The sequence below is a fragment of the Stegastes partitus genome, unplaced genomic scaffold (genome assembly GCF_000690725.1).
Source record: "Stegastes partitus isolate 25-593 unplaced genomic scaffold, Stegastes_partitus-1.0.2 Scaffold928, whole genome shotgun sequence".
NCBI classification, from domain to species: Eukaryota; Metazoa; Chordata; class Actinopteri; family Pomacentridae; genus Stegastes; species Stegastes partitus.
In genome coordinates this window covers 31,021-58,353 of record NW_007578659.1, presented here as the reverse complement: position 1 = coordinate 58,353, position 27,333 = coordinate 31,021, and the positions used below count along the sequence as shown (strand labels likewise).

The 27,333-nt window shown below is 39.6% G+C and overlaps 1 protein-coding gene across 1 annotated transcript; it reads left to right on the top strand.

Moving 5' to 3' along the window:
* Positions 1 to 2,801: 2,801 nt before the first annotated feature.
* On the top strand, positions 2,802 to 25,770 carry LOC103366314 (transcriptional regulator ATRX-like). The gene is made up of 34 exons (XM_008294005.1): positions 2,802 to 2,939; positions 4,591 to 4,694; positions 4,791 to 4,846; positions 5,210 to 5,238; positions 5,506 to 5,627; positions 6,043 to 6,159; positions 6,532 to 6,641; positions 7,484 to 7,551; positions 7,694 to 9,459; positions 11,253 to 11,313; positions 16,279 to 16,433; positions 16,611 to 16,787; positions 16,875 to 16,968; positions 18,015 to 18,096; positions 18,257 to 18,442; positions 18,665 to 18,809; positions 19,094 to 19,203; positions 19,454 to 19,597; positions 19,680 to 19,857; positions 19,951 to 20,088; positions 21,175 to 21,350; positions 21,429 to 21,546; positions 21,817 to 21,944; positions 22,036 to 22,109; positions 23,099 to 23,190; positions 23,284 to 23,440; positions 23,548 to 23,636; positions 23,732 to 23,837; positions 23,961 to 24,138; positions 24,703 to 24,894; positions 25,018 to 25,161; positions 25,288 to 25,359; positions 25,451 to 25,546; positions 25,684 to 25,770. Exons 1-34 carry the CDS (start codon positions 2,920 to 2,922, stop codon positions 25,768 to 25,770), a joined length of 5,571 nt encoding a protein of 1,856 aa, XP_008292227.1. The 5' UTR covers positions 2,802 to 2,919.
* Positions 25,771 to 27,333: the final 1,563 nt, after the last annotated feature.

Genomic DNA, 27,333 nt, shown 5'->3' with positions numbered 1-27,333 from the left:
ATTGCCATCTTAATCTGACTTCCAACTTGAGGACACTGCACATGGAGTAACACAGGGTTACAACCTGGCAACCACAAAGTAGGTCCACCCTAAAACAAGCCCCACTCAGTATGTATGTTGCTTTGAATGAGATCATAATTAAAAAAGGAACATCATGTTGTATTTAGAAAGACTTGACAAAAGTGACTGAGTCTTTGAACTCATTAGAAAAATCTTTGATGAAGTTACAAATCACGTGAGAAGTAGATTCCTTTTTATATAAACTTCTACACAAACATTTTTTTTTGCAACTAGAGGAGTCGCCTCCTGCTGGCTGTTAGAAACAATGCAGGTTTAGGACATTTGGCTTTACCTTTAAGACTTGGAGGCTACGTCCATCTTTTGTATACAGTGCGTGGTTCCAATTGCATCTGATTGTGCAGTCCTGATAAACTTAATCTAATAATGTAAAAATAGCAACTGAAAAGGAATAACAAAGATGTGCATCAAAGGGAGCCAAAGTGCTTTAGTGCCCCATTCTTTTGATTGAACCTGCTGGCTGATATGGAGCTCGACAGTGTTTAATATTAGATAAATGCATCAATAATTGATCAAACAAGTAATTATGTGAATAAATTGTGAAAAGGGTAGTGAGCTCAACCATGGATGTACTAAGAGGACTGGATACTGGATACAGTACTTAACCACTCGGTCATGCTGCCAGCGGCCACTCGCAGCATTGCAACAAAATACAGACTAGACTTTGACAGTTTCGGAAATGAAGGATGAAATAACAAGTCATAGTAATAAATTCAGTTTCAATCATTTCTGTTGGTTCTATTTCTTTTATTTCTTTGGTTCACTTAAATATTTTAAGCAATTTGATAAAAAATATCACTATTTATTTCATGTGGGTTTAAAACAAAAAATTACTATCTGACATTTTGGGGTTTCTTACACTCAGAGGACCCTGTAGAGTTTGTCTGTTATGACTGGGTTTCATCCAAGTGCTCCATTTTCCTCCTTCAGCTCTAAAGCCTTGATTATACTCCAGTGCATACATGCTTACGGACACCCACAGACACATAGCTGTTGTAACTAAGCTGGTGTTATACTTCTGTGTCCGTGAGAATAAAAGGATGTAAATGTCATCATCTCCTCAACAGAGTCTACATGGACCTCTTCATAGACGTCAACATGCAGTTCACAGTTTGTGTGAATGCGCAACTATGCTTCAAAGGTAATAGTGAGGATGCTCAGCAGTATTTTGCAGGCATGGGATGTGTACATAGGACCTACTGTGCATGTATGGAACCAAGTCCTCCAAGTGGAATAAAATAGTTGCATAATAGCAACAACAAGGTGTCTGTGGGTCTCCGCAACAGACTTTGTGCATGTCTGCAGTGAAGTATCATCGAGGCTTAATACGACTTTCCTGGAATGTGAGACACTACTGAGTCATTCGCCGAGTGCCCCACCCTGATCATTTCCAATTTAACAGATTTTTTTGTTGAAAGTAGTGACTATTGAATGAGTAAAGACCATGTGTAAAATCAGGGGTCATAGGTAACATTATTTTTTTTAAAATTTTCCTTGCACCATTCTGTGGAGCAATGTTAGAAGTGCCATAACTTGAGAAATTATGTCGATAAATTCCTAAAATGTTGCAGGCTTGTTTCTATGCACATGTAGGCTTCAATGATACCATGCTGCTTTGATAGAATAATACAAACCAGTTAAATTGGAAAACAAGAATTTTAACAGAGCTAAACCATTTAGGTTCGATACAGTGACTACTTTAAGTTACCCCCTAAGTCTGAATGTGAGTGTAAACGTTGCCTTGCTGTTTAAGCTGCTCTATGTTTGCCATGTGATACAGTGATGGCCTGGTCTGAGTACAGCCTGCCTCTCGCTCAGTCTGAGCTGAGGTTGGTTAAAGCCATGAGACTCTCCACATAGTACTGAGGCATCGAGGATGATGGCTTCATGAATTTGAATTATTGAACAAACAAACAAACAAACAAACAAACAAACAAACAAACAAACAAACAAAACCTCAACATGCTTCAGATAAAACCTAGAATTGAAACAAACAAAATTAGAATATGCACAGACTGAAATCCAGTTACAGCTGACAGAAGTACATAGAGGCTCAGGATTGGGCTGCTAAATAATTAATATCCAGCCATTCCCCAATTATATTTCTTTAGCAGAGCAGCCCACAGATCGATTGCTTCCTGCGGGGGGGATTCTTTTAGGATGCTGAAGAATTATAAAATAAGTCATGGATATGTTGTTTTTTAAAAAAAAAAAATTTTGTTACTGATTACTCAACGTCAGATTGTATGAGCAATAGCAGAAACATAAAAACAATAAATCCTAAATGTGATGTGGAGGTTTTGACCTGTGTGGTCTGTTTCTAAGCTAATGACTACATGATTTACGATGGCATTTCCAAGAAGGAGAGTGGAAACCAGAAAACACAAAGCATGCCGGTACACACAGCAGACGTGCTGACTATGTTGATGATGAAGCAGTTTGTGAAAGAAGAGCGGCAGCAGTTTTTAGACCATAGTCTTAAGGTAATTTATAAAGAAAAGCTCATCGACTGGTGCTAGAATATCAGGGTGGAGAGCTGCTGGGAAGTCATTAGGATCAAATGTTGAGAAAGTAGCCTGCAAACGGAGAGAGCACAAACACAGTGGATGCACACTCCGGGCAGCAGGTGGCGGCAATGAGTGACAGGTTCTTAAAAAAAGCAGAAGAAGAAGACGCCCACCACCATTCACTTTCGATGTTAGCATTAGCTCCCCTCAGTGTTTGTGATGGATACAGTGTATGTGCGAAGCGCGGTTTGAGCGCCATATTTTTGCCAAATAATTTTGGTATTGTGAGAACATAGGAACTTGAACGGCTTTGGTTGTTCGCCTGCTTCGCGACATGTCTGGAGCGGCAGTGAGGTAAAACCTGCGGTTTGAAATGCGGTTGCTTATCCTCACCAGCAAGTATAAAGGCGAGCTAGCTTAGCGACTGGCTAACTGAACAGCTAGTGGCTAAGCTAACTAGAGTGATGCCACTGATAACAATTAATAGTTAACGCTGAAATTAGTAGTAGCACAATATTAACAGGCTAGTGTAATGCATTAGGGTTTGTAAAATTGAAAAATATATATTTTGGATGTCTCAGAGGAACACAAACTTTAGGTGAGGTAAACGTAACCTCGCTAACCAACTAAAATCACTCCGTTGCCATGAACACATAGATAGATGGATCTTTTAAGTCGTTTTAAGGTTGTGCTTGGATGCTTTGGAATATAAATTGCATTATTCTGAGAGATAATAGATTTCTAATCATTTGTTTACTAGGGTAGGGCATTAGCTAATTCTAAATAATATAAATTATCTTTTTGTTACACAGAAACATAACATTTTCTTGAAGGTGGAATTGAATTTATGCAGGGCCGTTGTGTTAAACTGAAGTAATTTGGACTCTATGTAACGTTACCCAATAAACTATCAATAGTTTGTAAAGTCAGTTTTTATGTTAAGTTTCATAATCTGCACAACAGGGCACCAAACAATTTCTTCATGCTGCAGAAAGAGTTATCAGACTTGAATTAGTAAAACCTCCCCTTAGCCACAGCATGTGTTACTAATCAGGAGGACAGTCTACGTAACGGATATAATCTACATAGTACTGGACAACATTGAGGACTCTATGATCTTTGCTTCAGTCTGTAGAAAATGTCCTGGTGGCGTGGACAGGTACAAGAGTAGCTGTTTCTCAGCTCAGAGGCAGGTTCCTTTGATACATGGGTCCTGCATAGGTGGATCTTTTCAGGGACCCAAGGGCCAGATTAAACCTCTGTAAAATAAGATGTAGCTCTGCACACACAATAACAACATAGAATTCACGTTTTCTCAAATACATCTCTTCCAAGTTGCCCTCAAAAGTCAACAAAACACTGCAGCTCACAATACCTGAGATTATTGTAGGAGTTTTGACATTTCACAGTGTCACAGAATAGATATTTGGTAGGTTAATGGTACCTGGTTAATGGTAAACATGTCTTTATCACTTAGATTTTCCTGTAACATTGCAGCCATGTGCAGGCTGCTGATAAGAACAAAAACAACAACATTGCAGTTGATACCAGGTTTCTCTCTTTATCTTCTGTGGGGACTAATAATATGCAATATGTTTATGTAACCACTTAAACACAAATATGTACTAGGTATATGATCACATCAACTGCTTGAGTTGACAGGGACAATCCGAACGCTCCATTCAGCAACTCAGAAATGCACAACTCACTGTGGGGTTCGGTTAAAACGACAGTGCTTGGCTGTATTTTAAAGAACTTTTGAAATGAGACAGTCTTGTTGGGTTTTATTCATTACTTGGTCTTGGAAGGAGAAAGACAATATTTTGTGAAACTTGATATTTCATAATTGTAAACTAAGTGAGTGTGAAGCTTTCACTTTTTGATCAGCCAGAAAAATTGGAATCACTTTCTATTTTTAGTGTCAAATCAGGATTTTTACTGAATTACCCAGCTACTAATTACTAACTGATATTACCATAACTGTGCTCTTTTCTCTTCATTGCAGCACCTCTACCAGTAAGCTGAATGTGTTGGTCAACAAGCTTCATGAGTACTTGGCTCATTCTGCTGTTGAGGACGGCAGTGGCACATTAACCTCCGATGCTGATGGTACTGATTTTCATGAATCTAATGCTTAGTAATGTAAACGTTTTAATCATCTTTACATCACTGATCAACATTTTTAACTGATCTTCTGTTTTACAGGTTTGCCGAACAGGAGCTGTTCTGTGGGAAATTTACCGGGGCATGGTCTGACAGAGGTAACTGAACACGTCTGGGTGTTTTTGTCATATCCCTTACCAAGTTGGGTACACTGCTGGTGGCACTAATGGTGTCAGTAACTTTAGCTGGATTCAGTGCCCAGTTTGGTTGCATTCAGAAATTTTCTACAGCTGTGGTCTAAAGCAGAACTACATCAAATAAAGAGCTATTCTATAAGTTTGTCTGAATAGTAGTCTAACTCTCTGCATAATTACCCATTCTTTCTGTTCACTGAATTTTCTATTCTTAAAAAGAGAATGTTTATATTCCCCTTTATAACTTTGCCATTATAGTTTTTTCCACAAAACAGGCAGTGATGGCTACCAGAAAGAACTAAACCAACAAACTGTCTTGTTTTGCAGGCAGGTGTGGATAGCAGATATTCCAGGAGGTGAGTTGATGTTCCGTTAAATCAGACAAGCACAGATAGTGCACCAGGGTATGACACTGTGATGATTTAACATTCAGATGTTTAATCCTGCCAATTCCCAAAAAAATACTGTATGTTCAACTACAGTGACTGCAATGTATTTCAGTCATAATGCACACCATCTGTACCTGTACGTGGCTCCTTTGTCACTGTCCTGATAGGCTGCCAGACTGTGGGAAATGTTTCTGATGGCCAGGATTTCAATTTTATGTGTCACTGATATTACAGAAAACCTTCAGTTGTCATAAAGCACTCTGGAGTGGATGAATCTGGGGACTCAAATGAAAGCGAGGACGTGGATTTACCAGTCAGTACAAACGGTCACCTCGATGTCACCAGATTGCCTAAAGGTTAGTGTTGGAGCTCTGCACTGCTGTCACATGACGGCTTTGAGTCTAAATAGGATTGTTTACTCTGCCCCAATAACCATTTTTCACAAACTGAGCTGCAATAATATGAATTGATTGATATTCAATGTTTCAATACCACATTGCATAAAAACTTATGTGACTTTGGATGCCACTCACAAAGTGTGTTATTCATTATCTTTTTATCTTGCATTTCTGAAGTAGCTATATGTGCTCCTCTCTGACTTTAAGACATAAAACTACATTTAGGTTGTCACAGTTCAGTCATAATCGAGGTGTTGTGTATTTTACTATGTAGGGGGTATGAAATCTTTGGCTCTGTCCCCAGCTTTGGGGTTATAATTCCATATTTAATAATGATGGAATATCCTGGATTCATTCTGTTTTGCTTACACAGGTACCGTACTGGTCAGGCCTGAGGCTGCTGACAATGGAAGAGATGATTTCAGGGGTCCAGAGTTTCGCAGCCGGAAATCCAACGTGATTCGGAAAGAGTTTTCAAGAAGACGTGGAGGTCAGTCGCTGCTGTCAAAAAAATGCTCACAACATCATGATAAGCTTTGGCAACATTTTTTTTCAGTTATCAAGCAATCAAGTTAGCAGCACATGAAACAGAAATAAGACAAATATCAGGGATATTATTCATTGATTATCTAAAGGCACCTTGCTCACTATTCTGTGAGAGAGCTGACCTGTAGCCTATTCTGCTCGTGCCTCACTTTCATTCTGTTGCTTTTGTCAAGTATTTGTATCCTGAAGTGGTCTTGCTTATGTGCATCTTACCAGGAAAATGTAATGATTTAGGTAAAGACTGAATAAGACGAGCAGCTCAGCAAACCATATTTCTACCCACATTGTTGCTAATGATAGAGTTATTGTTTTGTAGGAGTTGAACACGTGGGAATTGTGAGTTGCACTGCATGTGGCCGACAAGTTAACCACTTCCGGAAAGATTCCTTGTATCGACATCCAGTTCTGAAAGTACTCATCTGCAAGGTGAGTCTGCTTATTATGTCAGAAACAAATCAAAATTTCTATAATTTGGAGCTTACTATAATTCTTCATCGAGGTTAAAGCGATCATCAGGGGCATCGAGCTGTGCGACTTTGAAAGGAGGCTGTATTCATTGTCTGTGGAGCAACTCATATTTTAGAATGTTGAAGACAACATAAGGGTCTGTCCTAGTTCTGTTTGCTTTGAGAGGGTTTCTTTGATTAGTATGAGCAGTGACATGACCATCGGTTAAAGTAAAGATTAGTTGGGTTCATTTAAAGAAATGTGAGACAGTCGCCTGTAAATGTAAAAAAAACCCCGAAAAGAACAGCTACTCAGATTTACTTAAATGTATTTCATTGTACTCTTATCCCTCCACAGTTTAAATGTGCAGTCTGAGCCATTTTATCTGTTAGTTTTGCGTACCATATTGAACAAAACAGTAACACATTTATATAATGCAAACAAATATAAAAATGATGAGGAACCTGACTGCAAACTTCAGTCAACGTGCACTTAAGCCACCCAGCCATTATCGTTTCATCTTCACACAGATGCTACGTACATAAATATATCTGTAAATATACAAAACACAGCTGTCACAGACATTAAAGAGATGAATATTAAGATCCTTGATCTTAAGATGTTTTATGAAACACTTTGCTGTATTTGAAGCAAATGATTCAAAGACTCATTGGAAGCATGTAATCATGTAGTTGAACAGCTATTAATTTATTTATGGTATTTCTAATGAATTTGGAGTATCTAGTATTTATAAAAAAAACCTTGTTCATGTTTCATGTTTTAATATACTGTTTGTCTAATTAAATCTTTTGTTTTGTCAGTCTTGCTACAACTATTATTCAAGTGATGACATCAGCAAGGATGGAGATGGAATGGATGAGCAGTGCAGGTAGGATTTCTTGCAAGGGTCGACCTAGTAATGTGAACAGCATTAATTGTTTTAACTGAAGTATAAGAGCTTTCCTTAACTTCATGTGTACTGTGCTTTCAGCTCCTGTATTGACATCATGTCCTATTTTTTCCCAATGCAGGTGGTGTGCTGAAGGAGGCAACTTGATCTGCTGTGACTTCTGCAGTAATGCTTTCTGCAAGAAGTGTATTCTGAGAAATTTAGGAAGAAAGGAACTATCAGGCATCTTGGAGAGCAAATGGTACTGCTATGTGTGCAGCCCAGAACCCCTTTTTGACCTGGTGGTGGCTTGCGACAGTGTCCTTGAGAACATGGAGCGTCTGTGGCATCAGCACCGCAGAAGGAATCGAGTGGAGCCAGGGAAATCTGAACTTTACCACATATTGCCGCAAAGCAATCCCTTGCACAAGTGGGATCACACTGGTATGGATGGTAATGTGGTGTTCCACTACAACACGCTGCAGATTTCCAGAGACATTACCAAAAAGGCCAAACATTTAGTGGACTCAACAAACGCCTTAAACCAAACATTTGTCAATTTCATTCATACTGTTACAACAAACAAGCAAACGCCTGGTGTTCGTAATCTGTATCTGAACTCTTTTTTGACAGTAGTCAAGGGCTTGAGAAAATCACTTTCGGCACTTGAGGATAGCCTTAAGGAAGAATTCAGTGACTTGGATGTATTGAGCATTTGGGAGAAGTTCCTTAGCGATGATTTTGATACACTTGTAACAGCTGCGGACACAGAGCTGGATATCTCTGATGAAAGATGCTTGAGCAACTTGCAGAAATTGGCAGCTGAACATTTGGAAGACAATGATTCTGACTCCAAGGGCTTCACAGATGGGAGACGTCCAGATGACTGCACTGACAAGGGCATGGATTCACATGAAGCCAGACTCGGAACAAATACTATTAGCTTAAAGACTTCTGAAAGTGGGGTTGATATGTCTAAAAAACTAGTAGTACAACTTACACCTGTAGCTATGGAACAGGAGCAATCCAGTGATGCCCCAAAGATGGAGGAAGACCTCCACAAGAAGGATAAGGAGTCAAGGGGAAAGCATGAATCAGAAGATGACGATAGTGGGTGTGCTAAAGCTGACAGTAAGATGAGCAATGACAACTCGAGTGCATCTGTGTATCCAGAAGAGGAACATGGTAATAGACGGTCTCCTCGTGTGAAGACAACTCCCTTGCGCCGACCAAGTGATGTCAAGACCAAAACATCTCTTTCAGCAGCAGATAGTGACAGTGACTCGGATGCTGAGGAGACCCCCAACACAGTACCTGTAAAAAACACTGAAGAACAAAGTCTGAGCAGAGCAAGAGATGATTCTGACTCGGACGAGGTCCCTGCTGCTCTACTTGAGCGAGCAGCTATGACACAAAGCTCGGATGAAGCCCAGAGCGACGAGGACGGTGGTAAAGGTTCGCCAAATAAGGTGGCCAAGAAATGTCTTTTCTGGCTCACTAAGAACACTCCGATGTCACCAGAGAAGATGCGCCGAAAACGCAAGATGCTTGACCGCTCCCCCGAGTCCGACTCGAGCAACAGAAGAGTCAAAGCTCGCCAGAAAAGTGGGACTGATTCCTCTAGTGATGACCAAGATTCGCAGGCCAAAATGCAACAGTTGTATACGCTGAGGTCGATAGGGACGCCGCACCTCGTCAAAAGAGAGGAGGAAGGTGTGGCTAGAAAGCAAAGGAGGATACAACAGGGGAAATCGAAGGCTAAATCTCGTCAGGAAGCGATGGAGTCATCGTCGTCATCAAGTGATGAACAAGATGATGACTCTGGGAGTGATGGAAGTGATCAGAAGATGAAGCCAATCACAGAAGATGTGGCCTTACTAGGAGCAGCAGCATTCCACCAATCATCGGGTGAGTTGTTCATTTATCATTATGTATAGTGAGACCTACACTGTATGTTGTCAGTAGGTATTAGAAGTAATCACCATGATTCCATGCTATTAATAATAGTAGCCCAGGGGCTAGTTTCATGTTGTCTCATCAAGATGAAAACCTGCTTTTATGCAGATGTTTCATTGCATTAAAAACAAAAACAATAAATGTAACATGCACAGAGTTCCTCATAGATCTTCAGGTTTTAATTACGTAAGGTGTTGAGCTAAGCTCCTGCTAGACAGATGATTATTATTCATATTTAAATTGTAATTTAAAGATACACAGTTGTGTGGATGTCCACTGTTACAGGTCAGTAGTTTCCATATTAAAGGCCAATTAATTGTTTCCATGTCCCAAAGCGTAGACCAATGCGGACTTTGAGATTGAACACAAACATGATTCTATTATTACTACAGTAGGTATGTGCCGGTTTGCACTGAGATGGTGGCATTGCCCTTTATATAAACACAGAAAGGCGCACAGGTCTCCTGTGGATGTTTCTGAAAGACTCCCTGTCACTTTGTACTTTTTATAGGATAGAGCAGTAGTGACAGACGGGGCTGTAGCACCGTGTTAGTCCTAATTCCAAAGGTGTGCTGAGCGCAGGAGGCAGTCTGCACAGGATTACTGGAGAATGTGTAACTTCACACTGTCTGTGGACGCCGTAGATGGAAGCATTTGTAAATCATTGCTCCTCCCAAGTCCGGCTCAGACGACCCAATTACAACTTGAGCTAATTAATTTTAAAAAGGTGTGGATAACCGAGAATCTCCTGATGCTGTCTCTCCTCATAACAAGCATTTGTTTTTAACACCTTATTTGCTCAAATTTTGGGCTTCGTGCAGTCATCTGTGTGGACCCTCGTAGACATAAACAAACAATGACATGTACGTTGCATGTACCCTTGCGCACAGGTGTAGAAGGCGTGAATTTGCAATGAGAGTATGACGGTGCAATTGTTAGTGGGCTTGTATGACCAGTGGGAATAATGTGGAGAGAGTTGTCATGACAAGTCAAAATATCTGCTGTGAAAAGGTTGTATGGTTCTGATAATGTTTGCACCATAAAGACACCAGAGTCAAAATTCATGTTAGCAAAAGGAATTCAGATAGAAAAGTACTTTGCCATGTATGAGGTGGACAGACTTTGACAGAGAAGAAAAGTTGGGTAATAGAGAAAGAAAGAAGGAAAGATGTCTTTGTTGTCATTTTATTTATAATACATTGAAATTGCGAGTGCCAATCAGTGATATTAAAATGCTAAAACATCCTCACCAAACACAGTGGATCCCACATCACAATCATAAAAAACATGCGACATAAAACACAACGTAAAAGAAACAAGGCAGGTGTTGTAATCCACAGTTTATTAATTCCTGCCGGCTGTAGACACGCATTGCTTGACAAAGCTCGGACACACGCATACCAGCATATATACAAAAAACCACCATACTGCAGAGCCAAAAGCTGCTGCACCTTTGCGCGCCACCATCTTGCTTACCATATTTGCACCACGTTCAGTAAGGGACCACTATTTTAGGCGCTGGTGGTCTCAGCTGAGTCAGTGGCACGTTCTACTTGTACATTTGCAATTCTGTGACCTTGCAGTCTGTGTATTTCTGATGTATAAAGTAGTCTGATGTTTCTCTTGGTGTGTCAGTATAATCCAGTTTACAGTTCACCCCGTTTTTGATGTATTTTACTTCTTTGCTGAAACAACACCACTTGCTTCACTAAAAATGTTATATCTCTGTTTGTTTGTTTCTGTAGGAGATGAGGAGCAGTCTGGGCCCTCGTGGGCAGCAGAAGACGACGATGATCCAGAAAATAGGTACGGTTTAAAAAGCCTGGACGTAGAGCTTGTCAAACACCCTAGGTGTGGGAGAAAGGCTGCAACTGCAAACCCTGACCTCTGTGCAAAATCTAGAAACACTCATGTCATTAGGACTCAGTTGCAGTCTATTCAAACGAGACCTAAGCGTAGCTGCAGCAGAGCCCCTGCAATTAAATACACATTCTAGAAATACACTGTGAGAAAAAGGGCCCACGTTATGAAGGAGTAAGAATAAAGCTTGCTTTTAACAGCTTTGTGAATGATAAGCAACTTGCTTAGCTTGTCTATGTTTTATTTTGTGCATTTAGTATATATGTAAATGCTAGAGACACAATTTAACTGAATTTATTATTATTATTATTATTTCTTGTATGCCCTGCTTCTATTTTCTTCCTGGTATACTTAGCTGCTGAAAAATGGGAAACGTTACAGTTAAAGCACTTTGCTGTTGAGGAGATCCAAACATATATTTGAACGAATAATAAAACTTTATTTGCCTTACATCTCAACCTGTTAATGCAGCACAGGTTTGTTTTCAGTGACAGTGTTCATATATATTTAGAAAGTGCTGAGCTTTAGCATATTGTTTGTTCTGTTTTTACAGAAAGCACAAAGAACTGTTGTCCACCTTTGAGCAGGATTGTTAACTTAAGTAAATGGAATATTGTTATTTACAGGTGAAGTATAAAGTTTGAAACCTGCCTGCAAGATTGTCTGCACTTATTTTTCAATTTAAAACAATACAAATATGAAGTAATTTGTCTTCAGTTTTCATAAATCCGTAATAACACAGATCAGTGTTTTGTTTTTCCAAACGGTGGGAAAGGCTTGCAAAGTTGTAAGCGTATACAAAACTTTTATGCTTCACCTTTTTGATGTTCTGCTCTTAAATTTACCGTACATGTGTCACAGTTGTGGTGTGACAATTGAATTATAATCTACATATGATAAAATGACAAAGCGTTTCTAAAAAAGAATAAAATATGCAATGCAACGTACATGGCTCTGTAAATGCACTTTAGATTTATTTCATTCAACTTTTCAATTCTTTTAGGCACCAAAGTGACTTTGTTTGTCTGCAGGTCCCTCTTAGCTTCAGTTCACAAAATATATTTTGCAATTTTTCTCCTGCACATGACTTGAACATAAGCTGAGGCACCTTTTCACAAATGGGCCAGTGTTTGACGCCACACTATTGATGCATTATGCCAAAGTCTGACTGACACCTTTGCTGTAGAAAAGACCACGATAATGGTCTTGTAATCATCTGCAAATCTCAGGGATTGCTACGAGGCTCCTCTCACTGTTCAGCAAACAAAATAACCGGAACCTCTCTAAGCTTACAAATCTTTTGTAAATACCCTGAAAACACTTTTCTGAATGCTGTTAACTCAAAACTTCTTTCCACTGGTTTTGAGTTTTGTGCAAATCATGCTAAGCATGAAGCTTACTGCCCACTGCAGTCGATGTGAATTGTGTTGCCTTTCAGTTGGCACTTCTTACTTGATTCTTGTGTGGTGCTTGGCATCAATATCAAAGCGTTGGCTCTCTAACACTTGGCCACCATTATGGATGATGACATAAGACTTTCATAACCCGTGTTCTTCTTTTAAAACTACTTGATTTTACGACAAAAGGAGTCAGACCAAAGTTTAACACTGCACCCAACACATCACAGACACTCCCACAGTTGCACCTAATGTTGTCTGGAGAAGCCTTTACGGCACGTTGACACTCACTGGATGCCTTTCTGACACTGAATGAAGTCAGAATTTGTGAACATGCATGCATTTAAAACATTCATGATTATTTTATTGGCTTCTTTGACAAGAGAACAAGGTGCTGTTTCTTAAAATATCTCAATGCCAAGATGGTAGATGTGTTTTTTACGATAGTGGATGGAACTGCTCCTGGGTTGTTTTTTGTTTCAGTAATATGTATTTATGTTAATATAATAATGATTTTACTATTCACTTTGTACACATGCAGCACTGGCCTTATGTTGCTTTTATCTTATAGTATTATCTTTGAAGGACAGATACAGCTGCTCAAAGAGCTGTTAGCTTGGGAACATACACTATTGCACACATACAAATGGGTATGGTAGTGGTTAGAGGGCTGAGGTGTCCTTTTTTCCCCCCTAATCTTTTTCAGGAACAGAGATTTCCTGACATCTTGCACATATTTTCCCACTGCTGTACCTCCAGTAATGTCTAGCCATGCACACAGGGTTGTTTTTTTTTCTACACCACCCCTGTACAGTGGAGGTGACAGAAGTCTTGGTCTTCAGGGCTCCAGACTAACTTTTTCCAATAGTCGCACGTGAGCATTTGCTTATCAATAGAAACTACTGATGCTCCTTTAATGCCTCACAGTACAGGCTGCGGTAGCTGCTGCTTGGTGACTGCAGTGCTCTCAGACAGGTGTGTGAGGGAAATAAGTTGATCTAATGTCACATTTGTCCAAGTTAAAAACCAAGTGATTTTACAAGGCCACGGAAGAAATAAATGCACTTTCCGCCACTGTGGCTAATGCAGTAGCTGCCTGAGCCGAATAGAGCGACACCAAAAACAGCTTAATGATCATCACTCACGAATGCGACTACATTTGAACTTTAACACACCTTAAAAAAAAAAATTAAAGGTTGCATATGCAGGTCTGGAGCCCGGGTACTGCTGCTCAAGGATGAGCCCAGAGTATTATAGTAAGGCAAGATTAATTAGAAATACTGACACATAAAATTGGACGCGATGCCACATATTCTGCACAGATTTCTTGATACAAAACGTATAATTACAAAGTGACAATTTTAATACAAAGCGAAAAATAAAATAAAATCAGTCTGTTGTTTTCTTACCTTTAGTGTGTGGGGCCAGTTCAGCCAGGAGCGGCTGTATGTGCGATATGTACCAAGTAAACAGCTTTCCTCAGAGAAAGTATGGTGTTGTCACGCTGCATTCATACCTAAACTGCTGAAATGTCCCTTCCAGAGACCTTGTCCTGGTTAATCACAATTTTATTATCACCGTGCATGTATTTATTTGGCCGACTCTTGTCCAAAGCGAGTCGTATTTATGTTTTGCCCCACTTTCTATACACAGAGTATACATTACTGCTGACCATTAAAACTAATGAATAAGTTATTACCACATTTAACCTTGCGGACACTTACATCCTGCTTAACAGGCGAACCAGACGTAGTTTTTTTTTTCCTGACATAATGCAGTCAAAAACAATTCTTCACGGTCAGTGCTCGTAAATGTTAATTGTATATCTGAGAATTGAGAGTGGGCTGTGAAACGACAACTGTTTAAATGTAAAACGTGCCCAAACTTACATTATGACGTTAATGACATCCATGTTTGTTTCTCATGTCTTTTTCCAGGTTGGATTTTCTGACAGCACAGCAGTGAATGCAGTGCTGTTAGGCAACAATCACTTAAATTTGGATATTGTAGCCTCCTATCGGAACCAACTAATTATTTCCCCCCTTGTAGTCTGTTTCTAGCTGTAGTGATAGCACACTTCTATCTTGAGAAAAAAAAATGGTCAGCAGAAATGTAGTGTTTACATCGTTTGTGGTTGCTGGGCTAAAACGTGAAGAGAACTGTGATATGCTTTTCAAAACCACACAGCATGTGAATACCAGTGGCAGTGAGGCCGTATTCATGTGTGGCAGTATGTTGACTTTCTTCAGTGTTACTGCTTTTTCTGTTGCGTCTTTTTTCAAAGTTGAAACATATCAAAGGAGATTCAAGGCTCTGATTTGTTCCTGGTGCTGTCATTGCTATACTGTAATACGTCATTTACTCTCAAACTCTCATTAGATTTAATGTCAGTAGAAATGACACTTAACCCGACGACCTGCATTAACACACCTTCCCGAGATCAGGATCGGACCTGTGCGTGAGAAAAGGTCAAAGCAGAAGACAAACTCGAGCCAGACTCACGTCTTATGTAAACTTTTTGACTCGGTTAGCCTTGGTAGATGTAGACAGGGTTGAAGACGGTAACTACTTGTACATATTAATGATTGTTCAAAACAACATGTGGTATTAAAACCATAAACTTTTTACCTTTTGAAGCCAATCATATTTATCGTGAACTTTTTCACATTATGGGCATTATTAGGTTCCTCATTTTTTAAATTTTACACTCCACTGGAGTTTAAAGAAGGTAAAAAAAAAAAAGAACGCTAAAGTAATGTTTAATTTTAAATAAATATTTATGTGCCGGCTTTGTTAGTAATTTGCTGTTTTTGTGTCCCATGTTTTTTTTGGTCCCATTTCTGAGACAACGTTAATTGGCGCGTAGTGTGAGTATGTTGCCTTCTGGACAGCTCAAGAGACTGTTGCTCTTTGACTCTGAGTGAACTGGATGACTTAGAAATCCATGTAATTTTAATTTCTCATGAAAAAACAAACTGACAAATGTCTGTCAGAAAAAAAAGTTTCACTCCCAGTTTCCTAAAGGTGAAAAAATGATGGAAGGAGAGAACACGTCTTTCTGTTTTTCTTTTTTCTGTGAAGAATACTTGTTTGTTGTAATAAATTCTTACTCTGAAATCTGTCTCTGTCTCATTTTTATCTTTTCTTTCATGCTATTATTCTAAATTTGTGTTTTCGGTGTTGGTGGATTCACTTCAACTGGTCTGTGACGAGCAGAGTTTTAAAATGGAAAATCAGTTCAAGTATTGATCAGTGCTGACCAGTTGTGACTAATTTGAGCTTTCTGATCAGATTTATAGTTTTATTTCTTTTTAATGCCAACAACATGTGGACCTACTGGCACCTGACCAGCTCGTAAATCAGGATTTTTGTTAAATATGGTCCAACTGTTGTGACATTTTATTGTGATTTTAAGTATTAGGTATTTTAAGTATAAAGATATCCAGCTGAAGGTGATGTTACTGATCATGAAATGAACTTCAGGTGCCTTTTCCTTCTTTTCTACTTTTGAAAGAATCGCTAAGAAAATGCTATTGGCCCAAATTAAAGCCAACTACTCCTCGGGTGATGATATCTCATCGGCGGAGGAAACACAGGAGGAGGACTCTGAGTCGGAGGGTGACGACGAGGTCAGACAAGGCAATAAGGATAAAGGAACAGATGAGAATGGTAAGCCATTTTTCTTCTAAGTATTACATTTTTAGCTTCTCTCTTGTGCAGCTCTTTATAAGCACAAGAATTACAGTTTTAGTTGAAATCGATAGATGGACCAATATTTTCATGGCCCTTTGTGTTACTCTGGGTGGTGAAGGAGGAGAAATGTGATCCAATGTGTCTCTGCTACAGGGGAAGACTTGACTTCAGATTCATCTGACACCAAGTCTGATGGGCCCAACTACAGGCACCATCTCATCAAACTCAAACTCACCTTAGATGAGGAAGCATCGAGTGACAAGGTCGTGTCAAAGACAGAAGAAGGAAAGCAGGAGAGCAGGAGACGAGCCAACAAAAGACACCTGAGCTGTAAGTGCACCTATGGCATAAGAAACTGATCAGTCTGAACAGTGAATATCTGCCTCGTGCTCATGTCTGATTTTGATCTCTGTCAAGCTGACGGTGAAGACCGTGATGAGTCGGATGAAGACGGGATGAGTGAGGAGCTGAGTCAGTCAGAGGATGAGGCTGGTGAAGATGGACTCAAAAGGTACATTCGTTTCAGCTGCCATTGATGACACCAAAAACAAAACAAAAAGTCTCTGGTGGTCTGGTTTTTCTGTTATACCTATAAAATGAGTTCAGCTTTTTTAGAAATAATCTTACCCCGCCTTATACAGAAATATTACCAAATACACCAGTGCGTTTCCTTCCATTACAAAACAAAATATCTGCAGTGAAAAGGAAAAAGAGCTTTACTCTAAATAAGTATAGAGTGAGAAATATTGTCAGAAGAATCAACAACAAAAGACCATTACCAATCAAGAGATGACACAGTGGCACACAGTAAAAATCAAGTCCAGTTTAAGATGAAATTTATGACAACACGCTTGCATTAAACCCATTCTTTCCTTGATATTTGTAAATATTAGCAATATACATTATTTACACTGAATGTCTACCATCTAACCCTGTGAACTTCAAGAAGCATCTCAGTGCTTATTGGACTGTGGGCTCATTTTTCACTGCAGTATTAAGTCCGGCACCTTTATTGGAACAGCACAGCCATGGCTGGAAGCAGAACTCCAAAATGTCTTCTGTGCATGACACAGTTACAATGCCATTAGTTATAAAAAAGAGAACAGTTGCATTTCTTTTATTATTTATGTTAGCAATACAACATTTTTCCACATGCCACCAGGTATTACTAATACTGGGAAATAGTGGCTGTAAAAAAATCTAGATGTTTTACTTCTTACATTTTTAATTTGTTTCTGTACTTGCCTCCTCTCTGCTCTGTGTAAATGCAGCATTGATAATACACCATGGTTTTAAGTTGATTAGGTTTTTCAGCCGACCGTTTGTCTTTTGAAAATCTGTCAGTCTTTTTTTCCCTACAGTTTCTGGCTTTGATGAATAGTGTAACTAAATGTAACACATTTGTGTCACACTGGCAAGATTACAACCTAAACCATACATCCAATAAAAGTCCTATATTGACTACCGGTACTGCAGAAATGATCTGTACAATTACATTTATACAACATATACTGTGTACAAATACGAACTTTCTTTTCTCCTCTTTTTTTGCTCCAGTTTAGCTCCAGGGGAAGCATCTTTTAATCCGGTACAGACGCAACATACCTGCATTTGGTTGTCTGATTCCAGCAGTGAAAAGGTAACAACTGATGTTGTATCTGTGTACTTATTCATATCTGTTTATCAATATTATCTGCATTTGCTCACCTCTTGAACCATGCCCCTGAGGTAAGGAAAAGAAAAATAGCTTTGTTATTAAGTTGTCATATTAATTGTTGGAATGTTCTGTATTTGAGCAGAGCGATCAAGAGGACACAGAAAAGGAAATAAATGAGAGTCAAGGCACCCCCAAAGGACGCAAAAAGATCCGCAAAATCATTGACGATGAGAACCTCCGTGCTGAGACTCAGGAAGCCCTGAGAGAGGAGGAGGAACGATGCAAGCGTCTAGCAAAAAGGGATCAACAGTTGGAGGACATGAGAGAGGTACTGCAAACCAGCCATTAACCTTCACTGTAACTGTTACAACAAATGTTTACACAAGTCAAAAACTAAGATTTCTGCAGATGCCATGTTGATGAATGACAATAAGAACGTTACATCAACGTTGTGTTGTTGACAGTAGCACTTGTCAGGAGATGTTTGGGTTTTTTTTAAGGGGAGGAAGAAAACAGACCAAATCTTGATTGTACAGCATTGTGTTTCCAGATAACTGTCATAGAAGACGAACTGTCTCAAGTGGTTTGTCCCGTCACAACCAAGCTGGTCCTGGATCAGGACGAGGAGGCCAAGAATCCTCTCGTTCAGGTGCACGGGAACCTGGTGACGAGACTGAAGCCTCATCAGGTGGACGGTCAGTTTGTGCTCTGTTTTTCCACTCACACTGAAGAGGACCTCGCTTCACTAATAAGCACAGTATAGGCACGCTGGAGGCAGTAGCAGCATTAGTTAGTAAAGTTCCTGGTTACGGTGATAATGCACTTATTCTGACACGTGGTTTACCAGCTTTAACTTCTACATACAGCAAAGGTGTTTGCCTCATCATTCAGTGAAGAAATCTGTGTGGTGTGTGACACGCCATGGCTGTAAAATGTTCATGAATAAACTTTCAAAAACTTTCTTGTGATCGTCGAACAGGTGTCCAGTTCATTTGGGACAGCTGCTGTGAGTCTGTGAAGAAAGCCAACTCTTCTCCGGGATCGGGCTGTATACTGGCACACTGCATGGGTCTAGGAAAAACTCTGCAGGTGAAGATACACACACATCCACCCACATTGTTCCTGTTTACGCTGACTGGTCCTACAGTCAGTTACTTTAAAGTCACATTAGATATTGCTGGTTTCCCACCATCACAAAGTGCTCCTTGACCAGGATTCTCTGCTTCTGTTTTCCTTAACTTCATATATATTTTGTCACATTCTTGTTTCTCCTTCTCTGTGCTTCGTGGTTTGTGGCCGATTGTGTATTTTTTCATATTCATATTGTTTTGTTTTCTAGGTGGTAACGTTCCTCCACACTGTGCTTCTGTCAAAAAACCTGAAATTTACAACGGCCTTGGTCGTGTGTCCACTTAATACGATCCTCAACTGGGTCAGCGAGTTCAAGAAATGGCAAAGCAACATGGGAGAAGAGAAAGTCAAGGTATGCACAGAAATGAAGATGTGTAAAATCAGAAGGCCAGTAACTCAACTCAGCACAACTCAGACATTCAAATATGTTACAGGTGAAAGAAATGGCTACAACAAAGTCAGCCCTGGAAAGAGTCCGAGCTCTGCAGCAGTGGCACAAACATGGAGGCGTTATGATAATGAGCTATGAGCTGTACCGCATCCTGTCGCTAGGCAATAGTATCAAGAATGAGGAGTGGAAGAAAGAGTTAAAGAGCGCACTGGTGGATCCAGGTATAGCCACTTTTTAAATGGCGTTGTTTTAACAAAATGTGTCCTGCTGTGTTTGTACTTCCTTTACTCACTAAAACGCTTTTTTCCGTTCAGGTCCAGACTTTGTGGTTTGTGACGAGGGGCACATCCTGCGCAATGAAAGATCCAATATCTCTAAAGCTATGAATGCCATCAAGACCCAAAGAAGACTGGTGCTAACAGGCACACCGCTGCAAAACAACCTTGTCGAGTGTAAGTCTTTACCATTATCTCCTAATAAACATTACATAGAGTCACACTGGGCTTGAAGAACACAATTCAAGAATAGAGTTATGAGAACTGACCCCATTTTAAACAGGATGTACAGTAATGATCAGTCACACTCATCTGTCACACCACACGGAATCTGATTTCCAAGGAAGTTTTACTGTAGTGTTGGTGTCAGAAGATACTTGTAGTAGAAAAAAAGGAGAGTAGGGCACAAAAATGTAAAACAAACCAAACAAAAATCATAAACTAATGAAACAGAAGTAGAGATTAGCAAATTTTAATGTTTTTAGAAGCGTCAGACTAGAACGACAAACAGAAGATGTGTTTTATTTCGGGGTCTAGTACACGAGGAAGGCCACATGTTGTGCTTGACCAGTGATGTTGGCTCCTAGTAGCTGTGAATAAATTCAAACAGTGAATGTTATAAGTGACGAGAACACAGAGGACAGTGTTGTAGTTTGAAAGTGGCACATTTATATTAAATTGAATAACAGATGGATGTCAAGCTTACAAAGTATTTCTTTTTAAGCCAATCTGTAAATTGTGTCCCCACAATTAAACAAGGGAAGTAAAACAGGAACATTTCTATGTAGAAAACCCAGTTTAGCTTGATTTGCTCTCAGCTTTCTGACTTGACTGTATCTGTTTTCTTTTTCTGAGCAGCGTTCCCTGATAGTCAAAACATCGTATAAACTGGAATAATGGCATTCTAAGACACAACAAATCCAACAATGTGGTTGACTTTTTTTTTTTTTAACTGACCTTTGTTGAGATTTGAAGTTTTTTTGTGCATTTCAGTTTGTCGATATGTGAGCTTAACTGTTGGTTCTTGAAGTTGTTGGTTAGAGTTTCCATTTGTTTAGATTTCATGTGTATAGACACACACAGTATATGTGATCTACTTGTAATACACTCCTCAGTACTGGTAAATATCATTAATGAACCAATACTGCCACACTTAATCAGTTTATTTTTCACTTTTTAATCATTGTGAGTAAACTAAGTACAGCCATGATGATCTCACAGATATTTTACTTTATATTGAGGAGACATATGTTGTTCCCACAGACCACTGCATGGTCAATTTCATCAAGAAGAATCTTCTGGGTTCACTGGGTGAATTCCGAAACCGCTTTATCAACCCCATCCAGAACGGCCAGTGCGCTGACTCCACACCAAAAGACGTCCGAGTCATGAAGAAGCGCGCTCACGTGCTTCATGCGATGTTGGGTGGATGTGTGCAGGTAAAAACTCATGCAAATACGCGGCAGCCTGTATTGTTTTGTACATTCCAGCTCTGACAACACTTTTTTTTTCCTTAGAGAAAAGATTACTCAGAGTTGACCCAGTTTCTGCCTCCCAAACACGAATATGTGCTGGCAGTGAGGGTTTCCCCACTTCAGTACAAGTTATACCGCTACTATCTTGACCATGTGGCAGGTAAGAATCTGTCTTCACATCTGTTATAAGGAATGTAGACATACAGTAATGAGCATATACGTGAAAAAGATAAAAAATAATCTTTGGAGTTTGGTGTGATTTCTCCTAGAATGAAGGTTTTTTTAATCTGACAAATGTTTGACATGTCGTCATATCATTTCATAGTAAATTCACTAATTCATCCAGGTGTACTGTCAATGTGATCATCATCCTCCCGTCCTGTTTTAGAGATGTTATAGCCACCTGATGTAGACATGCTTGTTTCTTCAGGTGTGGGCTCCATAGCTAAAGCAAAGCTGAGGGCTGGAGCAAACCTGTTCAAGGACTTTCAGGCCCTCGGACGCATTTGGACTCATCCGTGGTGCCTTCAGCTCAGCTACGTCAACAAAGAAAAGAAGGTACGAAAATCCCCCTGAATGCATGTCAATTTCTTTTTAGTCTAACAGAACATCACGATTAACACCTGTACTTTTTTTTTTTTTATTACAGAGAAATCTAGAAAAGAAGAATCAAGTTAAAATGACAGCCATGCTGACAAATGCAAAAACCACCGTAGCTGAGAGGTAAGGCCTGTGTGTGTCTGTGTGTCTGTGAGAAAGCCATGCTTAAAGTAACATCTACATGAATGCCAGCAGCCAAGCTTTCCCAGCAGAACATCACATTGTCATGAGATAATCAGCGTTATTCACGTCATGTGTCAGTGGTTTTAATGTTGTGGCTGAGTGGTGCACATGTATGCCTAGACTAATAAATGTGTAAAACATTTCAAAAAATTAGGTATTGCCTTTATTTGTGGCAGAAAGTTGATCAACTCTTGAACAACAACCAAAATTGTCACAAGAAATTAGGAAGTGTGAATATTTTCTGAAACCACTTTGTAACTGCTTTGTTCTACCTCCACTACAGTTCTCAGCCATTCAGCCATGTTTTGTTTGATTAATTAATTTATATATAACATTATAACATATACAGTCATCCTCAAATGTACTCATAACCTCCCATTAAAGAAGGAAAAAAACAGCTGTCACTAAAATAAGTTGAAATTGACAAAAGTAATAATAAATAAAATTTTAATGAAAATCTTGACATTGCTTTTGAATTGTGATTGAACAGAAATATATATGAAAAAACAAACCAAAACACAAAAAAAACAAGCATGATGGGACCCGTAAACTAATATTTTGTTGAACAACCCTTTGAGCCAATCACTGCACTCAAGTGTTTTCTGTAACGCTCCATCAGACTTCTGCTCCTGTTGACAGGTTTTTTGATTTTGGTCCACTGCTCATCGGCAAAGTGCTCTAATTTGTCCAGAACAGTTTTTTGTTTTTTTAAATTATTCTTTTCAACCACAATTCAAAAGCAATGTCTTATTTCACTAAATTATAATTTAGCATTTTTTAAATTTATTATTACTTTTTTCAGTTTCTAGTTATTTGAGTGACTATTGTGAATTTTTCCTTTTCTTTAATGGAACGTTTGAATACATTTGAGGACGACTGTACATATATATGACATAAAACATTTAATTCTTTTTTTTGTGCTGTTGTAGTGGACTGAAAGAGAATGGAGAAGGACAAGTGACAAACACTGGCAACAGTACAGTGATTACGGATGTGTCCACAGATGCCCCGGCAGCGGAAGGTATTAAAACTCCACATGTGTAACTAATATTCTGATGCTGTAACATGTAAATGATGCCCTACTACAGTTCGTCTTCTGTTATATTCTGTGTAGGAGCGAAAGCTGTTGTCGACTTGACGCCTCAGGTTCCAGATGACAGCTGGTACAGATGTCTGCTGTCTGACAGTGATGCCAAAATCATGGAGCACTCGGGAAAAATGATGCTTCTGTTTGAGATCCTCAAAATGGCTGAGTACCAGGGGGATAAAGTGTAAGTTTCTTTTCTGATATGAAGCATGTTTGAAGACACACTGTAAGGAATGCACCAAATCGCTTGGCTGTCCTCACATCTGACTAAATCTTTCTTTGCTTTCTTAGGCTTGTGTTCAGTCAGTCCTTGATCTCATTAGACCTAATTGAGGAATTCCTTCGCATTTCTCACCGTGCCAGAGGCCACTCATTGAAAGGTATTATTCTGTTGGTGGAAGAGAAAATGTCAGTTTATTTAGATAGTGTTCTCCTTAATGGCTCTTATGGGTTTTTTTCATTTTTGTTCAAACAGAGGGCAGCTGGATTAAAAACATCGATTACTATCGTCTTGATGGTTCCACCAGTGCTACTCTTCGGAAGGACTGGGCAGATAAGTTCAATAATGCTGCCAATAACCGGTACAGAATATCTGACTGTCACGCTATTTATATGAACAATACTGGAGTAAGACTGAGGCAGAGTGTTGGACAGAGTCATGACAAAGTTTCTCTTCTCTCTGTCTTCAATGATCTTTATTTTAGTGGCCGATTGTTTCTCATCTCAACGAGAGCGGGCTCACTGGGTATCAACCTTGTGGCTGCTAACAGGGTCATCATCTTCGATGCCTCCTGGAACCCCTCATACGACATCCAGAGCATATACAGAGTGTATCGCTTCGGCCAGCTGAAACAAGTGTTTGTGTACCGCTTCTTGGCTCAGGTGAGCTCACGGCTCTTTAATAAGTTATCACTTAAAACAGGACTGCTTTGATCAATGTTAGCTGTTTAGTCTGGTGATGAGTTTTGTTGTAGTGTTGTGGGTTTTTATTAAAATGTGAGGCTTCTTGAGCTGCACCATGTGCCTTGAGTCAGTTGAGTCAGAAGGGCTTCATTTTAATGGGTCACGCTGACCTTAATATGTAGAACAGGGGTGTCGAACTCCGGTCCTCGAGGGCCGCAATCCTGCAAGTTTTAGATGTTTCCCTCTTCCAACACACCTTATTCAAATGATCAGGATCGTTATCAGGCTTCTGCAGAGCTTGATGATGAGCTGATCATTTGAATCAGGTGTGTTGGAAGAAGGAAGCATCTAAAACTTGCAGGATTGCGGCCCTCGAGGACCGGAGTTCGACACCCCTGATGTAGAACATACACATGAAAAAGCACATTTTAAGAATAATGTGTGATTTGAAAGCCTCCTTTTCAAACTATGTCCATCAGGACAATTACAGGACAATAAGAGAAGGAGTTTTGCATTTATTACTGTAATCACTTTCTTCTCCAGGGCACCATGGAGGAGAAGATCTACGATCGTCAGGTGACCAAGCAGTCTTTGTCCTACCGAGTGGTAGATCAGCAGCAGATCGAGAGACACTTCACCCTGATGGAACTGACAGAGCTTTACACATTTGAGCCAGACCTGCTCGATGATCCAAACTCCAAGAAAAGCAAGAGACCCACCTCTCTGCTCCCGAAGGTGACTTCAAGTCTCTTTATTTTCAGATTTCTGCTCTGACGCCACTAAAACACAACATGCAACTCTCTGACAAAGGCTTGTACAACAAATTTGCAGTATTAATGGCATTTTTGTGTCTGTTAGGATAACATCCTGGCACAGCTCTTAATAACCTGTAAAGACCAGATAGTGTCTTACCACGAGCACGAATCCCTCCTGGACCATAAAGAAGAGGAAGAGCTCAGCGAGGCAGAACGCAAAGCTGCTTGGGCCGAGTTTGAAGCCGAGGTAGAGAGCTGCACACTGTAAAACATAAATTATGACCAGCAGAGCTCCGCCTAACCTCACACCCAGGACTTTTTGCTTTCTAGTTTATGTGTTTATGTAAATGTATGTTTTTCTTTCTTTCCTCAGTCAAACGCAGCCAGTCAACCAGTCAGCTCCAGCCAGGAGAACTTGGATATGCAGACCAATCAACAGCTACTGGTATTAATAAATACCATTTTCTAAAATGTTTTCTTTAGAATTACTGTCGGAGGATGTTTGTGTTTCATATTACATACTAATGTCTTTACAGGAATTGCTAAACAAAAGTAAAGCAAGAGTGTCAGTGGCCTTCCAGTCATTGCAGAAAATGAGACCTCAAACTATGGAGCACTACATGCTGCGAGTGGTAAGTGTCTTTCAGGTGGTAAATCAAAGTGTTGCAATAGAAATAGGCTTTTAAACTAATGGCACCAACCTGGAAAAGGAATGTGCTTTAAATGGTAATTTGTGAACTTTAAAAAATACACGTTGTGGCGTGTGCAGCCAGCAGTTTCCACTGTCCAAAATATCTGTAAAGAGCCCATACTCTGCTGTTTGGGTTTTGTCTACGGAACCCCGGAGTGGCCATAGAGAGAGAGAGAGAGAGAGAGAGAGAGAGAGAGAGAAAAAGCATGGTAATGAGATGCCAACTTGTTACCATGAGATAATAACTTGTGGCCACGAGTTAAATCATCTTGTTCCCACGCATTATATTTTTTTCACCAACGTACTTTCCAGAGTTCAGTAAAGTTTGAAAGATATTCACAGATTCAAACTTCCAGCATCAATAACGCCAAAGCGAATCAAATGGCACCTCTTTCCAAACATTGTACTATAGACCACAACCTACAACCGGCCGTTTCTTCCCCAAAATGAGACATCCTCCATTCTTTATGCATTACATTGGTCTTTATGTGCAGCTGGAGCTCAGGGACCGTCAACAAATTACCACGGCAAAAGGAAATGCTTTGAAAAAACCTCAGTAACGTTACATTTATATTAAGTTCTGTAGTACAACCAGAGGAAGGTCACTGATGTGTGACGTGAGTTTGGTGGCACAACAAACAATGAATGTAACATCATTGAGTTTTTTTTTGGCCACTCAGGGGTTCCGTATTTTTCCTTTTCTTCTTGTATGTTATATAGCTGCTTTTCTGTGCTTTTAAAAGATTCGCAATCTTAAGAAGTCTACGCCAAAGGGAGTTACTCTGGTCCACAGAAAACATTGTTCCTTATCTACCTGAAGCACCTCATCTGAATCCTGGCTTTTCTTCCGTCACATATTTATGTCACCTTGTAAACATTTGCATAATACCTGTGTAACGGCTAGCTGAGGACGCCATCAAACAAAGAATGAACAACTTCCTCTCAGTCAACCATTATTTCCTCAATAGAGCACTTCTGCTGTCTCTCAACCTGCACCCACGTTACCTCACTTTTGTCGGCTCGAATGACCAATCAGAGCAGTCTGTGCTTTTCAGGAATCGGGCCTTAAAGAGATAGGAGCTAAAATGGAGCATTTAGGAACAGAGGGGGAGAAGAGCTGCTGCAGAAATGTACAATATGAGAACAATAACGTGTTCAAGTCCTTCAAGAAATCAGAGCAGAAGCTTAGTGGTGCTCACAGTCCCTCTGAACTGAGCGTTATTTACAGTGTGTGGGTAGATTTGAAACACTTGTGAATGCAAGCAGCAGATAAAGGAGTCTCAGTAGCTGAAAATAGTTAAGAAAAGAAAAAGACTTGTGGTTTGTTTCAGAAAGCGGTTTGTAACCTTTGCACGTGGCACAATTAGTTTATCATCTCTGTTTTTAAAGTTGATGAAGTAAAACAGCAACACTGCATTAATGTTTAAATAAATCCTCTTGCTGTTCCAATGATTGTATTTATTTCTGTTCTCTTTGCTTCATGTAATTCACTTTTTTTTAGCAAATGTTTCTAATAGTGTGCTTTGCCTTATGAGATAATGTTTGTTGATTGGACAGAACAAACTATTTGATGACAGAAAGTTGGCCTTTAGGAAGCCCAGCATGTGACATTTTCTAGACATAAAGAGGCTTTTCAATAATAAAAGGAAGTAACCTTTATACAGACAACAGCTTCTGTTATAGACATCAGTATATATTCTGATAAGTAAAATGTCAGGGTGATTAATA

What these genes read in the sequence shown, in the direction of transcription:
- LOC103366314 (XM_008294005.1), top strand. Translation starts at nt 2,920, where the DNA reads ATGTCTGGAGCGGCAGTGAG. An exon ending in TGAAAGTACTCATCTGCAAG is followed by an intron (nt 6,642 to 7,483) that starts GTGAGTCTGCTT and finishes TTGTTTTGTCAG; the next exon opens with TCTTGCTACAACTATTATTC. An exon ending in AGACCAATCAACAGCTACTG is followed by an intron (nt 25,360 to 25,450) that starts GTATTAATAAAT and finishes ATGTCTTTACAG; the next exon opens with GAATTGCTAAACAAAAGTAA.